General features: G+C 40.7%; 1 protein-coding gene and 1 long non-coding RNA gene across 18 annotated transcripts in view; one reads left to right on the top strand and one right to left on the bottom strand.

Moving 5' to 3' along the window:
* SETD5 (SET domain containing 5) overlaps nt 1–16,647 on the top strand; it is an 81,648-nt gene extending 65,001 nt beyond the window's left edge. For 11 of the 17 annotated variants that reach the window (XM_023510651.1, XM_023510649.1, XM_012802533.2 and 8 more), the window contains 7 exons: nt 3,740–3,987; nt 6,914–6,970; nt 8,870–9,340; nt 11,852–12,153; nt 12,983–13,116; nt 13,600–13,688; nt 14,018–14,626. In XM_023510651.1, the coding sequence (XP_023366419.1) occupies nt 3,740–3,987; nt 6,914–6,970; nt 8,870–9,340; nt 11,852–12,153; nt 12,983–13,116; nt 13,600–13,688; nt 14,018–14,626 (1,910 nt within the window). Of the gene's footprint in view, nt 1–3,739; nt 3,988–6,913; nt 6,971–8,869; nt 9,341–11,851; nt 12,154–12,982; nt 13,117–13,599; nt 13,689–14,017 lie in introns of all 17 variants that reach the window. The other 6 variants (XM_023510648.1, XM_023510645.1, XM_023510644.1 and 3 more) reach the window with 4 other exon arrangements.
* LOC111723726 lies at nt 5,088–11,017 on the bottom strand. Its single transcript, XR_002772213.1, has 3 exons — nt 10,967–11,017; nt 10,232–10,239; nt 5,088–5,099 (listed from the first exon to the last, which is right to left on the bottom strand). It is a non-coding gene; the product is annotated as an uncharacterized LOC111723726 (long non-coding RNA).
* Nucleotides 16,648–17,281: the final 634 nt, after the last annotated feature.

Below are 17,281 nucleotides of genomic sequence, written 5' to 3'. Positions count from 1 at the left end.
TTTGGCAGGTCCAGGCTGGGGATTCGAACCCGCCACCTTAGGTGTACGTGGCTGGCGCCTTAGCCGGTTGAGCTATAGGTGCCGAGCCATGCCATGTTTCTGAATGAGAATGTTTCCCCAGATTACTCCTAAATTTTATATAACACCATTTAAAGTCCTGATTTGGGGCACCAGTATAAGCATGGTCGATGAATGATTTCCACAGCAGTTCATTGCTAGAATAGTTAAAGTATTTTGTAGCACTAGGGTAGAATAACTGGAATTGTCCTAACAGTTTACTAGACAGAACGTAAATATTGACTCCATGTTAGATAGTAAGTGGACAGAACTGCATTCAGAAAAAGATGCAGTGTATATAAGAATCTAATAGAATAAATATGATATTTCAAATCAGTGGGGAAATTATAATTCTGCAGTTACACAAGATTTTGGAAGGCGCTAAGCTAGCTATTTGGCATGGGAAAAGAGTAGATTAATCACTCCTTTCTGCTAAAATATGTTCTGTCGGCTCGGCGCTTGTAGCACAGTGGCTATGGTGCCAGCCACATACACCAACACTGGCAGGTTCGAACCTGGCCTGGGCCAGCTAAACAACAATGACAAATGCAACAAAAAATAGTCAGTCATTGTGGCATGTGCCTATAGTCCCAGCTACTTGGGAGGCTGAGGCAAGAGAATAGCTTAAGCCAAAGAGTTTGAGGTTGCTGTGAGCTGTGACCCTACAGCACTCTACTGAGGGTGACATAGTGAGACTCTGTCTCAGAAAACTAAAAATAAAATAAAATACATTCTATTTGAATTAATAGAATAAAGATGAAAGAATAAATAAAAATAAAGATATAAATAATAAAGAATAAAGTATTATTAATAATAAATAATAAAGTATTTGTAAAAACTGGCTAAACCTGAAAATGGATTATTTCATAATCCAGAATAAAGAATAAATAATAAATAAAGATAAGGAATAGAGATAAAGAAAAACTAGGCTGACATCTTTATAGCCTTGGGATGTGGTAGTAAAGATTTGATACCAGTGGCAGAAAATGAGGGAAATGATTAGTTCATTTGACTAAATAAAAATATAAAATGCTGTGTAGTAATGACTTGTAAAGAAGGCTGAAAGACAAACAGCAATAGGAAATATAGTTGTAACATTTTGGTCAAAGGATCGCTATTCTTTTTACTTAAAAAGCCTTACAAATGAAGAAAAAGATTAATACCTGAGTAGAATGCAGGCTGAAGAGCAGGCAATTCTCATAAGAATAAATGCATAATTAGCATATGTAAATGATTTTCTTGATTTAACAATCGTACTTGTAGCCTTTTGTCCTGACAAATACTGCAATAAGTACAAAAATGAGTACAAATAAAATTAATAGTCATCGGAATGATATTACAGCAAAAAAAAAAGTACTGAAATTGGTTGAATTTTATGATACCATGCAACCATTAGAAACTGAATTGTGTGTTTCTATATATATTGTCATAGAATTTTACTATATTTCTTAGTGAAAAGATAATTATTGAGCAATGTGGGTAAGAAAGGAATTAGTGAGGCCACTTCAATGAAGACGCCTGGGCAGGGCACGGTGGCTCACGCCTATAAGCCACACAGTGGCTTAGCACTTCAGGAGGCTAAAGCAATGGGATTGCTTGAGGCCAGGAGTTGGAGACTAGCCTTACAACAAAAAAATAGAAAAATTAGCCAAGTGTGGTGGTATACACCTGTAGTCCCAGCTATACTTGGGAAGCTGAGGCGGTAGGATCCTTCGAACCCCTTTGAGTCTGAGCTTTCACTGATTATACCACTGAACTCTAGCCTGGGTGACAAAAGCCAGGCCCTGTCTCTTAAAACAAAATGAATCAAAACAAGAAAAAGACATCTAGATAAAAATAAACCAGGAAGTTAGCGGTGCATTTATTTGTGGATATGATTTCAAGTTACATGTTTGTTTATATAATTCTGTGAATTGCTTGAGTAAAAGTAAAAACAGTAAACAATGCATAGATTTGACCACAATAAATTTGATAATTGTTTATACAAAAAATAAAATAGAAAAAAGGAGGCTATTGATTTGGCCTGTGAACTTTATAAGGGCAAATGTCAGGTCATTTTGTTGAATAACAACATCAACAATAAGTAACTTAGTAAATAAATGTTAGATGAATGCCTTGTACATTGATGCAGGTGGCACTTTTCATCTCTGTTTTCTAACTTTTTTGCCATAACCCTCTTCACCTATGATTGACATTTAGTCACAGTGTTGGATTTAGCAGCACAGAGGTCTTCTAAAAGATTCATTGTTTTAAGACTCTTGAAATATATAAAAGTTATTCTGAATATAAGCCATGAATTATGTGTTTGTTTTTATGCCTAGGCACTTTTTTAAAGGAAGAAAGAAAATGTAGTACTTGGAACAAAAGAAAAATGTGAATATACTTTCAATCTAGGAAAGTAAATTCTGAGATATCAGAAAATAAATTATGCATCTCTAGTACTTTTTGCATTTATTCTTCCCTCTCCATTTAAACATCTACTTCCCTAGTCCAGTCCCTCTTCACTTCCTGAAGCACAGCTCTGATTATGACCTACTGACCGAAAACTTTTCCTTGTGGGCCTGGAATAAAGTGTAATCCTTTCATCAAGCCTTGGGGTATTTAATATAGTGATTAAGAATGTAGATGGGAAAGGAGATTACCTAGTATTTAATACTCTTCATATGTCAAAGTCTTCACCTTTAACATTTGGATAAATAATAGTGCTTAATTTGTAGAATGTTTGGAATTAAATCACATATTTCATGAAAAGCACATAGTGTAGTTCCCGGTGTGTAATAATCACTTAGGAAATGTAACTATTTTTACTGACACTAGGAATGCAATTGCCTCTCTTGATCATGCTAATATTAAACACGTTTCACACATTTTCTCTATTAGAAGTTTGCAAGTCTCTTAAAGAGAATATATGATAACCACTACCCCACTCATACCTAATTCATTGGTTTACATATAGGAGGCACTAAGTAAATAAATGTCATTTAACTGTAAATGCATAAAAGCAAATTTTTCCTATTGAGATAGGTGCTTTGGCTTTGAATTGTCACTAAAATATGCAGAGTAGTAACTTTCTTTGTAAGTAAATCTTAAGTTTAGACAGTAGGATATTCTAATAAGAAAAGTGAGTGCCAGCCTAGATTTTTTAAATGGTTGGGAGAAGTTTTTATAAAAATTATTTCACAGTTTTTAGCACTCCTTAACATCAGGGACTAGATATGGATCAGGCATTCATATATAAGAACATTATAGAAAGAGCTGCTGCAAAGGGCACATACATATGAGAAGATTAAAAAGATGGAGCTTCCTAGTAGTTTTAGTTGGTGATACGGCAGTTAAGTAAAGGGTAATTTTGACGAAGTAACAAAAATACAAGATTTTTAGAAACTTGGTGTAAAAGAAATGTTTAAATTTTGCACTGAAAGATTAATAGCTCCAAGATAGTCACTAAGATTGTTAGATGCATCTGGAGTTTCTCTGAGAGATGGAGTATTTAAAGATTTATTTTAAGTTTGGTAATTAAAGAATTTCTTTGGGCTTTTGGTTTGACTAGAGGAGATAACATAAGGGGATTGAGGCCAAAAAAGAGTTAAGAGTCATTGTAGGTTAGTGATTAATGGCTTTACTACAGAGCCTCCTATTAAGCTGTGGTTTCAAACTCTCATCCAAGCTTTGTGTTTCACAGACTTGTTGAGCCCATTAAAGAAATGGAAGTCTCGATATCTGATGGAGCAGAATGTCACCAAGTTACTTCGACCTCTGTCTCCAGTCACACCACCCCCTCCCAGTTCAGGCTCAAAGAGCCCCCAGCTGGCCACACCTGGTCCATCCCACCCAGGAGAAGAGGAGTGTCGAAATGGATATAGCCTCATGTTTTCACCAATCACATCTCTTACTACTGCTAGTCGCTGCAACACTCCTCTGCAGTTTGAGGTGATTTGGGTTTGGTGTTTGGGAGTGCCGGATATGAAAATCATCATTGTACCTCCTCATTTCAAATATAATATCATTCCAAATGTTTCTTTACTATCTTCCATCTCCATCTCAGCAGGAGAATGGGAAACCTCAGGGTCATTGTGGCCTGTTAAACCTGGTAGCCTCTCATCCTGGCAGCCCCTGTACTTCCAGAATAGGAATAGTGCTACCACAGACCCCATTCATCTATCTTTGCATGTAATCCACCAGTCTCCATAATTCTAGGTGGTAAGCATGCTAGATCTTTGTCTTTATCTTTACTGTATACCTTGGTCAAAATAGGCCTCTAGCTGCCTCTAGTAGCTGTTAGTAACAGATTATGCTGATTGATTGTGTCTCTGTTTCTAGGCCTTTAAATAAGTGACGTGTCTGTCCCAGGTTGTTTGGTATTTTCATTGTGGCCTCAGTGAACAGAGATGTAGAACGCATTGGGATATGGTTTATGGTGAATGCGGACTTTTTCCCACTCCAGGCTACTTTCACTCCTTGTTATATATAATGTGTTAGGAATGAGAAGTAGATAAGAAGCTAGCAACAAGCATTGGCTTTCATTCTTTGAGTTAATTTAGAAGTGTCTGCCTCAACGGTTTCAAAAAGTATTTCTGAATCCCTTTAGTATTCAGGTTTGAGTGACAGCAGGTTTGAATAATTTAAAATTTTTCCTATTACGTGTTGCTTTGGTTTGTAATTTAATTAAATAGATACTGTCTCTACCTGCTTAGAGAAATTTGTTCTGACCACTAAACACTCAACTCTGCCCCCAGCTTGCATTTATCCAAATGGGTTTTTTTGAGAAAGGTAAATGTTGTCACCAATCTCATCTTCCCATTTTGTTGTTTATGAGAGTGTGAGGATTAAAAATACCCAGATTTTTATATGAGTAACACAAAAGTAGCTAACAACTTTGAAAGTAGAGCTATATTCTGTAACTCCAGGTTTATTATTAGAATAAACCTCCTTATGGGTGGGGGGAAAAATCTGATTGTATTTGATTTTTCTAGGGAAGTTATTCTGTACCAGATTTCTTGTAGCATTCTTTTTAGCGAGATAATAAAACAGCTGATTTAGACCTCTTTAACTTTACTTTGTCTACTTGCAATTGACTTTTCAGTTAACAACTAGAGCTATTATAATAAGACATGAGAGGAATTCGCACTAGAGGGCAATAGATTATAAGAATAGAGTTTCCTGTTTTATCAATGCAGATTTTGTTATAACTATGAAATTATGAAGATTGGAAGGTACATTACCTTCTAAAATAAGTGGGTTTAACTGAGTGCATTCTCTATCCCTTGTAGCATTTTGGATAACTTTGAAACACTATGCAATTACAAGGTATTTTCATTTTTTCTTTTAAATTAATGACCATTTTAGTGATGAATAGTCTAAGTATAATGTTAGAATACCAGGTGGGAAAGAAAATATTCTGTTAACTAGTAATAGGCCCGGTGTTCTATATTACACACTCTTCTGGGTTCTAGTCCAGACAGGTAGGGAGCCTTTCTTCCATCAAAGACTATGACACATAGGAAAATGTTAAAAAAATAAAAAGGTGTCATAAGTGAAGACTAGCTTAGTTTGGGGAGAGTTACTTTTGAAAAGCATGAAAGTGTTCAGGAAAAAGATGAGGTAAGCAGTGGAAGAAAAGATTTAGGACCTTCCTAATCCTGCAGCCCTTTAATACAGTTCCTGTGGGTTGCGACCCATAGGTTGAGAACCGCTGATTTAGGAGAAGAAAGCATCTAGAAAGAGTGGAAGCAACACTGGAAAGGGAGCAAGATTAGTTAGCTTCTCTTTACCACCAAAGTAACCCCTTCTCTTCCTGTCCTGAGAGCCGTACTTCACTCCCCATTTCACATATGTGCATACCCACATATACTGTCCACTCCTCTGTCAGATAAAACGCCTATTAAAACTCGGCTGTGCTGAAGCAGCCTCATTTTTTCCTAGCACAGTGTAGATCTGCCCCCAGGCCACAGTGGTCCAGAGTCCACTACATTAGGGACCCTTCCCCTACCTCAGCCTGCCACCTTGAATCCTCATCACACTAGCACCATCTCTCTCTACACTTGTTCTTGTACCTCTTTCCATCAAGAGGTCACTGCCCGGTCCCTATTTGTTATGGGAGCACTACCTCAGGTAAAATCCCCAAGGTGAAAAGTCCTACCCTGTATGGGACTCAAGGGCTTAAGATATACACATATGCACTTTCTTTGCTTTCCCCCCAAAAGTACAGTGGATTCTAACCAAGACAACATTGGTAGGGATGCTCAAGTTCAGTTAGATTATTGCAGGACCAAATCTAGTCTGTGAGCTAGGGTTCCATTTTTCCCATTTCTTACAATTATCATTCAGTAGCACTGGCCATCTGCCTAGCCTTGTCAACCCTCGGCATGCATAGGTGTCTCCCTGGATAGTAGTGGTGGGCCTGAGGCATGTAAGAAAATAAGGAAATGTAACAATCAAAAGAGGTGTGGGGTGAAGGAATGAGGTTCTTCCAAGGATGTATAAGGGGTAGGGTGTCCCTCAATAACAAATGCTACAGGTTGCTAAACTTTAAAATACAAAAATAGTATAACACTATAAAATTTCACCAATCTAACTTTTTCCTGATATGTGCTTGAGGCGTTTACTTATAGCATGAAACATAACAAATTTATCCTTAAATGCTTTCAAAGATACCAGGAAGCATTTTAACAAGTCATGCTGTCCACTGAGATGAGTTCTGCAGTTAATTAAACATTTCCCCTGTGCATTCTTATGCACCCACCTGGCCCTGAAAAAAGTTGTGGCTAACATCTATGCTTGCTTTTATTTTTTGTTTGTTTTGTTTTGCTTCTTGACTTCGAGTAGATGAATAACAAGATGCTTTTCCCTCCTCTAGAACATATCCTCCCCTGAGAGTTCCCCTGCGCATAGGCCCGAGTCCCTGTCACCCGAGGTAGTTATCACACCATCTCAATCACACTTGGAGGCTGAGAGTGAGTGTGTATGAGTGTGTGGGGAGGGATGGGGGTCCGAGTGAGTGGGGTAATGGGCTGGAGGGTGGCCATTAGATACAATAAGTTGAATGAATCTACCTGCGTGACTGTGACTTTGCAGGACCATCACTGTAGATGGAGGAAAATGAAGTAGTGCTCTGTGTGTGTTTGTGTGTGTGTGTGTGTGTATGTGGGGTTGGATTTTGTTGTTGGGGGGAGGGGGGTGGCTGCTTTTAAAGAATAGAATCTAGAAGTCAAGTTTAAAGGATGCTGAATGTGGTAGGAGCCTTGTTAAAGAAAGTCTAATAAATAAGGTCTGTTTGTTAACAAATTAGGAAGGTTGAATCAAAGCTGGTAGGAGCCATCTCTTGATATTTATTACCTTAGGTTAGAAGGAACAGCTTACAGTGGAAGACTTGGGCAGTGACTTAGGCCTTTTTCTAGGGTTAATCTGACAGCTTTGTATAACCAAATGTTCTGGGCTTTGGTTGATAGATTGAGCTGCTTCTTTAGGAAAAGAAAGTAATTCTCTCAGCTTTCTTACATTTTCTCTGTAGTTTCTTACTGTGAGTACACAAGGAAACCACATCAATCCCTGGCTTTGTGTGACAGGCCACCATTTGGCAATGGTTGGGATATGGAATATGGTGCTATACAAGTGATAATCTCTTAGGGTATCAATTCTGTGCTTTTCTCAGAAACGCTACTGCTATGGAGATGTTAAGTTCAGATTTTAGTGCTAGCTTAGTAATGATTAACTCTGAAACTACATGGGGACCTTTTTTGTCTTGAAGACAAAGTTAGTCTTTCAGAAATGTTTAACTGAACTTTTAATCCCACCCACTTCCGATGAAAAGTTAGGATTAAACTTAGTGACAAATTCTGAATCAGTAGGATTTCATATGTGAGTGTGAAACTGGAAGAAGTTTTATTATACTTAGGTGGTTTGACTCTGAATTTTTAGGAAAGTAAAGTTTTCTGACCTCAGTTGTTAAAGATTCTAAGATAGAGTAAATGGAGACTGACATGGTGTGGTATCTGGGTTTCTGGTACCATTTTTTGTAGAGAAGTAGCTATAGGTGACCTAGTGATGGAAAATCTTGGTATTAAGAGCTTCTGATTACCAGATAGTAGGTGGAGTTTATTTTTGGTACATATTAGAATCTTTGCAATGGTGAGTAGTAGTGGACTTTGTGATATGTTGACATACATTAGAGAGTAAAGAAGAATTGAGTGGCTAAAAAGTTCTATGAGAAATACACCTACTGAACAGTCAAAGTGAATGAAGAACTGGTTGGTTGATGTCTTTAATGCCATCCTCCTTTACTGAACCAGTAACTTAAATACTTGCCTTTCCGTCTGCCTTCTCCTTTCCTCCACCTTTCCCTCTCCCCCCACCTTTCATCAATATTAATTTAGAAATGAATAACACCAGGAGCCAGTTGTATTAAGACACCAGTCTCACCTCTGTAGTATTCATGGGTCTCAGGTAAATCCCTACATATACCACTTATCCCTTAGTGTAGTACAGGGTGACTCAGCAAACCCGATGAAAGGCTAAGCAGGCAAAATAGTCACATTTGGCCAATTACCTAATGCTAATGTTCCCAGTATTCCCATTTGGAAAGACATGAAAGCAGTTTGGGAAAGGCCGGGATTTTTTAGTAATCTGGCCTATATACGCTCTTGTGACGTGGGACTTTTACAGATGATAATGGCTTTCTCTCCTCTACTTCCATCCCTCTTTTTTTTTTTTTTTTTTCTGTTCACCTGTGTTCCTCTCACCTCCCCTCTTTTCTGCCCTTTGACTTTTTCCTGTCTCCCCTACCCCATGTCTCCGTTGATTTTTATTCTTTCAGCTTTGTCACCGAAAAGACCTGGATTTGACAAAAGTAGGATATCTTGACTCCAACACTAACAGCTGTGCTGATAGACCTTCCCTGCTCAACTCAGGTCATTCTGACCTGGCTCCTCATCCCTCCGTCGGGCCCACTTCTGAGACTGGCTTCCCAAGCAGGAGTGGAGATGGACATCAGACCCTTGTGAGAAATTCAGACCAGGCATTTCGAACAGAGTTCAACTTGATGTATGCCTACTCCCCTTTGAACGCTATGCCTCGAGCAGATGGATTATATCGAGGTTCTCCTCTAGTGGGAGATAGGAAGCCTTTACATTTGGATGGGGGATATTGTTCTCCTGCAGAAGGATTTTCTAGCAGATATGAACATGGTTTTATGAAAGACCTCTCTCGGGGATCCATGTCACCTGGTGGCGAAAGAGCCTGTGAGGGAGTCCCATCTGCCCCCCAGAACCCACCACAGAGGAAAAAGGTAAGTGTTATGTTACATAGGCCCCCTGTTGAAGAATGTTAACCAACTAAATCAGTAGACATTTAACAAGTTCCTGCTGTGTGTTTAGCACTGTTCTTGGATAAGTAATAAGACATAGTCTCTGCCACATCCAGTGAAAGACAGATTGTCTTAATGCAGTTTCGTGAATGTTATAAATATTTGGCGAATACAAACGTGCCATGTACTTGCTAGGCAATTCAAAGGTTAAAGCAATGAAAAAGAAGAATAATTGCTTATGATTTAGCACTTCCCAAGTTGTATACGCTATGTTAAGCTCTTTAAATGCATTTTATCTTCACAATAATCCTATAAGGTAATTTCCCGTTTTGCAGATGAAGAAACAAAGGCAAGTTGAGTAACTTTCCCATAGTCACACAGCTAATAAGTAGAAGGGTTCACACACTACCCAGGTCCATCTGATGCCACATTGCATGTTCTTATTATCACCATCCTGTATTGCCTCCCAGGTTCTTCCCTGTGGGAGCATATACTGCGTGAGACTGAGCTTTAGTAAATAATTACATTAAGAAGTAACAGTGGCTCGGCGCCTATAGCTCAACCGGCTAAGGTGCCAGCCACGTACACCTAAAGGTGGCGGGTTCGAATCCCCAGCCCAGACCCACCAAAACAACAATGACGGCTGCAACCAAAAAATAGCCGGGCGTTGTGGCGGGCGCCTGTGGTCCCAGCTACTTGGGAGGCGGAGGCAGGAGACTCGCTTGAGCCCAGGAGTTGGAGGTTGCTGTGAGCTGTAATGCCACGGCACTCTACCCAGGGGGACAGCTTGAGGCTCTGTCTCAAAAAAAAAAAAGTAACAGTGATGATGGATGCACTAAAGAAGTTGCTTATGTGTGGTGATAGCACCTTAACAGGGGGACCTAACCTAGTCAGATATGTAGAGGGTGCTCTGAGAAGAGGCAAGAGGTCAGGATGAGGTATGTTACTGTAAAGGGAGCAGAACATGTAAATATGTGACATTCCACCAGGCAGTCAGAAGGGATGCAGTGTGATACAGTCAGTTGAATGTTGTGGTATCAGGTGGAAGGCAAGGAGAGCCAGGAGTTAAGTCCAGAGGGAAATGATCAAAGTCGGTCATAGAGAGCTTGTTAAGAGCTTGGGACACCACTTACAAATAATCCTGATCTAGAAACCACAGTGCCCAAAATGTACTTTTTCGTATTAATCATTCTCAACTAGGGCCATTTCGAAATGCATAGGAGTATTTGGGGTTGTCACACTGCCTTGGCATTTATTGGGATGCTAGATGTCCTATGTATAAGATAGTCTCAAATAGTGGCAAAATAACTGTAATATCCTCATTATAATGTATCATTAATGACTTTTTGTATTTTCTTTACAATGAAATACGTTATTATTATTTATTATGAATTTTTTCTAAGATTATATATTAAAAATGTATATGCAGATTTGTCTTTACATGTTTTTGTTGTATTTTATATTTGAACCTAAAAATGAGCTTTTCAAGGGAATAGAAAAAGGAGGAAACACTGACAGATAATTTGGAATAAAATAGTAATGGGTTTTAAAGACTGTTGCATGACGGTCTTTAAGTATTGACCATCAGAAACAAATATGAGTAAGCACGGTGGCCATGGGAGTCGGAATCCACTAAGTAGTATGTAACAACTCACCTGCTTATCTGCAGTGGGCTAAATTCTATCCTAGACCCAAATAAACTTGGCCGTCATAAAACCTGTAGTTTAGTCAGGGAACAAGACACTGTGAAAGGTTTTATAGCTAGTATAAGCACAGCGTGTTGCAGTAGCTAAGAGGAGGTAGGTATACTAGGTGAGGCAGGGAAGGAGGCGTCTGCTGTAGCAGGCAGGAAAGGAGGAGTAAGGATTAAGCAGTGAAGAGGGGGTTGGAGAGAAGTCACCAAGTATAGGTTTTCTAGAGCTAGCTTGCTAAAGTATAAACTGGAAATAATTTCTTCTCCTTTTGATGTTTCCCAATTTGTAAGACAAATATAAAAAGATCCCTATGTGTGTGTTGAACAGTTGAGCATATTTAAGAACCCTGGAGCATTGGCTTTTTCTGCTTTATTTTTTAAATAACCAACTCTAGAGTTTCCTAGGGAGTGAGTGCAAAAGAGCCATGAGGATGACTTGGGAGGCTTTCTCAAACCATACATGCTTCCAGTTCTCCACGTTCCCTTCCTTCTGTAGGTGATCCCATTCTTGTACATAACTCTGGTGGCACCCTTTTGTTACTAGGTAATGATAAACTTACAAATTTTTCTGAAGGCAGAAAAGTCTTCTAGTTTATTCTCTTCCCTTTACCAGTTTCTAACTGGCTTAAATATGCAGCTGTGCTCAGATCTGTCACACCTGTAAAAGTTATGGTTGATGCCTACTTAGTTTGTGTGACTTGGATAGTGGTTTGCTGAGGTTCCTTCTTTCCCTCTTTCCCCATCACTAGTGATCCACTAATGATATCCAGCTAGAGTACTGCTTCTTTTTCCCTTTTTAGGTATCCCTGCTGGAGTACCGAAAACGGAAACAAGAAGCCAAGGAAAATTCTGCTGGTGGGGGAGGTGACTCTGCACAGAGTAAAAGCAAGTCTGCAGGAGCTGGGCAAGGCAGCAGTAACTCTATTTCTGACACTGGTGCCCATGGTGTGCAGGGATCCTCAGCCCGAACTCCATCTTCCCCACACAAGAAATTCTCCCCATCTCATTCTTCTATGTCCCATTTGGAGGCGGTAAGCCCATCCGATTCCAGAGGCACTTCTTCATCTCACTGCAGACCTCAAGAGAATATCAGCAGTAGGTGGTAAGTTCATAATTACAGTCAGGAAGGAAGCATATTTCTAGGATCATTCCTAGTTTTACCTAAAATGTATGGGAAAACTTGATCTGAGAGAGCCAGCCAACAGTGCCATCTGTCTGTTAGCTGATTTAATAACATCAGCTGCAACTTCCCAGCTTGCAGAAGTAAAGAATTAGCACAAGCCCACGGAGTAGCCCTTTAGAAGACGTATAGTTGCGGATGCAGATGAGTTGTTTTATTTGGTGGGCACTAACACTGCCTCTTCTGTTTTCTCATTTTTTATTCACGGAAGTCAAGAGTTTAGCAAAGTTCCACTTGCATTAACAAATGTCTCTATTCCACATAGCTAGCATGTGTAGAACAGTAAGACATTCTGGAAGAACTTGTATGGTTTAGGGAAGACCAAAAACAAAAACATAAATAATGCTGGCAGCAACTACTGAGTGAAATGGAGAATGAAGTACTGAAGTTCAGGGATCTTGGACTAAAGAAATGATTCTGGGGTAGAAAAGACAAAGCTCAAATAACATTCATTTATAATACCTTTATTAAACTTCTGTGTGACAAGCACATGATTTCACAGAGAAAATTTAGCATTTCAAAATGGGTATAAACACAAGTTGACATCCACTTTTTAAAGGAAGTTAATTCACTTTTTCCTTAATGTGTTTCTTATTTTCTCTTTTGTGTCTGACGTACTTTGAGGCAGAGGAAATAACTTCTTTTAAATGACTCCTGAAGAAAGTAATGTTTAAGAGGATATTTTAAGAGAATATCATACTCTTGACTCTTAAATCCTGTGGCTTAAACTTGCACCCTGTTGTCTTTATAGGATGGTTCCCACGTCAGTAGAACGACTCAGAGAGGGTGGGAGCATCCCCAAGGTCCTCCGAAGCAGTGTGAGGGTGGCCCAAAAAGGAGAGCCCTCTCCCACGTGGGAGAGTAACATCACAGAGAAAGACTCAGGTGAGCCCATGGCTTTCTGCTGCCAGCCAGGTTCAGAGACATGTATGCCAGGCTCTGCACAGTTTACACCAAATATTGGGATGAGGTGAGTCAGTTTCTGACACAGTTGGGCTCTGATATATACTAGGTTCCAGCCCAGTCTTGCTCTTTTGGGCTACCACATTTGTAAGATCTAGCATTGCTTGCTCTCTGTCTGCTCTTTTTTCCTAAGGGATACCTTTCTGTAATTCTCATCTCTCCAAAGTCCTGGAAATCCACTTCGATGAAGGATGAAGAGAAAGAAGGAGACGGGATGCAGATCAGGCATTTAAAACATAGCCCATAATTAACCACTCCTTTTGCCCTTTTGGCTTGCTGCACTCACCCAATTTGTCACAAAGAGAGCAGCATGGGTTGGTGATGGCATTGGTAACTTGAATGAACAGTGGCTATTTCTCACTTATTCTAAAAAGCCAAGTTGATTTTTTTCCTGTTACCTTCCAGACCCTGCAGATTCAGAAGGCCCAGAGACATTGAGCTCAGCACTCTCTAAAGGAGCAACCGTTTACAGCCCTTCTAGATACAGCTACCAGGTGAGATGAGAAACTGCTGATCTCTGAGCATAATTGTGTGTTCTGGGTTCCAAATGTTTTGTGATCCTGGCCATTCTTTGCAGCTAAGATGCTGTCTTTGCATATAGTTTCAGCAGCGTTGGCAGTAAATCATCATCTGCTCACCCTCAGGTAATAAATTATGCCAGAAAATAAGATTTTTAAAGACAGCCATTTTACTGCTTTTGGTATCCTAAAAAGAACAAATGGGTAAAAAGATGAAGTTTTTTGAAGTAGGGCATTGTGAATATTCACAAGCTGTTTAAGGGACTTGATCACCTCCTTATGCTTTTCCTCCCAATTCTTTCTAGCTCCTACAGTGTGATAGTCCACGGACAGAATCACAAAGCCTCCTTCAGCAAAGCTCCTCCCCCTTTAGAGGACATCCCACCCAATCTCCAGGATACAGTTATCGAACTGCTGCACTGAGACCTGGAAACCCCCCCTCTCACGGTTCTTCAGAGTCATCCCTCTCCTCCACGTCCTATTCCAGCCCTGCCCACCCTGTGTCCACAGACTCGTTGGCCCCATTTACGGGGACACCAGGGTATTATAGCAGCCAGCCACATTCTGGAAACAGCACTGGTAGCAATCTTCCACGGAGGAGCTGCCCTTCTAGTGCTGCTAGCCCTACCCTGCAGGGACCCTCAGACTCGCCGACCTCAGATTCGGTTTCTCAGTCCAGCACAGGAACTCTGAGTTCCACCTCCTTTTCTCAGAACTCTCGGTCGTCGTTGCCATCAGACTTACGGACTATCAGTCTGCCCAGTGCTGGGCAGTCATCTGCCTACCAGGCCTCCAGGGTATCTGCGGTTTCCAATTCACAGCACTACCCACACCGTGGGAGTGGGAGTGTGCACCAGTACCGACTCCAGCCACTGCAAGGGTCAGGAGTCAAGACTCAGACAGGACTTTCCTAGGGCTTCTGGATTTGGGCAAACAGAACTGAATGAGCCCATAGCTGCTTCCTTCCAGCTGCCTCTGGAACCTAGGCCGAGCATATTGCTGGGGAAGGGGGGGGTACATGGTGCCAGAGGATTGGGTCTGGTGGACAAGAAACAAGACTTACGGTCGTGGTTGGCCTCTGGCCTTGGAGAAAGATGTAAATCTTGTCTGAAGCAGAGACTATAAAGAAGTTTCTCCCTGCTGTTAAGGGTACATTGTTGACAAGCAAATGGTGTTTCGGTTAGTAATGGTTCTAAGTGCAATGAGTTGTGTCGAAGCCTCCATCTCCCATCCTTGCCTGTAGCCTATAGTCACAATGTGCAGTGAGGACATCTTTTAAATTAAAATTTTTTTTCTTTTCAAAGGAAAAAATTAAAAGCCAATTTCAAAGCCCCAAGCCATTTGAGTAGTGTTAGGGTTTTATGCACTTAAGAAGAAAGGTAGGTATCTAAACGTTCACCCTAAGGCAACCATTCCAAAAGCAGGTATCTGGCCAAGGTGTTTCCACCAAAAATACTACTTACCTTTGTCTTAAAATCACCAACAATTAGACAGGGATAGTAAAGCTTGGAACATGCTCTGACTGAGGGGTATCTGGCTCTTTGAAGAAGAGCTCATGGTCAGTTGTTGATTATTCGGGAGCAGATTGTCTGAGTAAAATTTCTGAGCCCTCAGTGGTTACCATCCTACCCCCCCTTCCCAAGATACTTCACAGCTTAATAACGCATGAAGTAAGTAGATGAAAGAGGAAAGAGAAGTGAGATAGACCAATTAGATTGCTATTTAACCAACTTTTGGCAATAAATTTGATTAAGAAGGGATACTGAGTGGTTTGGGAATGCTTTGAATTTTATTATTTCTACTCTCAATTAATCAGGAGTTGATGATCCCATGAGCAGGACTGCCTCCATCAATGGGGAGCACGCACTCGTGACTGTAGGGTAAGAGTGGGAAGATAGGTTTGTGGAGTGGCACCGACAGGACCATGATTGTGTTTGGGCCTGCCCCACAGTTCTTTGGGGGACACTTACGTGAGAGTGGGCCCAGTAAGAGAGTTACCAAGCCACCCACACCCCTAACACTGTTCTGGAAGAGAGATGAGAGCAGACTGGCTTCTCCCCATCAGTGCATTGTGCCTGTTGTACACCCCTGGAGGAGCCCTGGAGCCAGCCCAGGCGGGGTACACAATCTTTTTAAATTCCATACAGTTGCCAGCTTATTTCTTTCACTTGTTTACTGTAATATCTGGCGTGTTTTTATTTATCTAATTTTGTATTCAGTTATAACCATGGTAGGGGTAGTGAATATATGACAGGTGTAATCCCTGGTGCTGCAGTGGACCTTCTTTTCTTTTGGACAAGATAATACTGTGAGTCTCCCTCCTTCCTTACCTCTAATTCGTTTTCTCCCCAGCCTCTTGCATCCCCTTCTTTTCTACCCTGTCCTACAACTATCATATGCACAGTCTTCTCTCTTTGTGTGTGACTGTTACAAAATTTCACTTTTCAAAATTGAAATCAGGTGTTTGCTCAAATGAGGGGAGATTTTTTTTTTAATGCTGAAACCTCAGCAGAGTACTTTTCTTTTTATTGTTTCCCCCACAAACCCATCAGTCTGGGAGAGCGTTGGGAGTGGAAATCATGTTGCCTGGGATGCTGGTTTCTTTGTATATTATATAAAACGTATGTAAATGTCTCTCCATTTGGGCTGGGGTTTGCATTCTCCCCTTGGCTATTAACCCAGGGGAGAAGCCAGCGGGCAGGCAGCCCTCACCCTGCCTGGCACGTGCAGAGACCCCAGCCACTCTGTGTGGGCAGGGTGCTGTCAAGACCAGACCTCTGGGGGGCGGGGGGTGGGGGGAAATCTTGGAAGGGAAGAAGTATCACTTCTTTCTCAAGTGGAGTGTTTACACCTTGCTGTAACATTTGAACTTTCACAAGAGATGTAATAATTTTGATAATAAAATTCTTAACCGTAATAATCATAAAGTTCAGAATTTCTTTGTTCAATTCTGTGACCTTACCTTACCTGCTTTTCCTAATGCTATTCTTAATGTGAGAAGGGCAAGATGGACCCACATGCAGGAGAATGTGCTCTTGGTGGAAGTTTTTTGGGGGAGTTCCCCCCCTACAATGGGACCAGGAACACTGATTAAGCTTCCTTCAGCGTTTTATGGCTGAGGTCAGGCCAGCATCAAGGCAAGTCTGCAGCAATGGAACTGAATGTTAAAAATTGGCTTGAGCTAGAGGGTATTCCTGACCTTGGTCTCGTTCATTCAGCAACTATTTATTAGTCTTTTCAGTTTAAAAAACGATGTTAGCTATTGTTAACCGGTGCTGGGCTTATTATGCTGATTTAAGTGGTGGTTGTGTGTGGGCAAAGGAAGTTCTCTTGGAGATTACATTCTAGTAGAGGGAAAGACCTAAGCCACATACATGATTTCAGATAGTCATGTTAGTTGTTTTATAGCACATGTGTGACCGTGGTAGCTCGTAGATTGTCGGTCAGAAAAAGTCTCTGGAGAGTTGACTTTTTAAGCTAAAACCTCAGCGGTAAGTAAAAAGGCAGTCCTAGAACAAGTGGAGATCCTTCCTGGGCAGTGCAGACTGAGGTGGAAGCAGCTTGGTTGA

Source organism: Otolemur garnettii, unplaced genomic scaffold (genome assembly GCF_000181295.1).
Source record: "Otolemur garnettii isolate 467f Iridium unplaced genomic scaffold, OtoGar3 scaffold00015, whole genome shotgun sequence".
In the NCBI taxonomy this organism is placed as follows: domain Eukaryota; kingdom Metazoa; phylum Chordata; class Mammalia; order Primates; family Galagidae; genus Otolemur; species Otolemur garnettii.
Note: the sequence above shows the minus strand (reverse complement) of the source record. Positions and strands in the feature narration are given on the sequence as shown.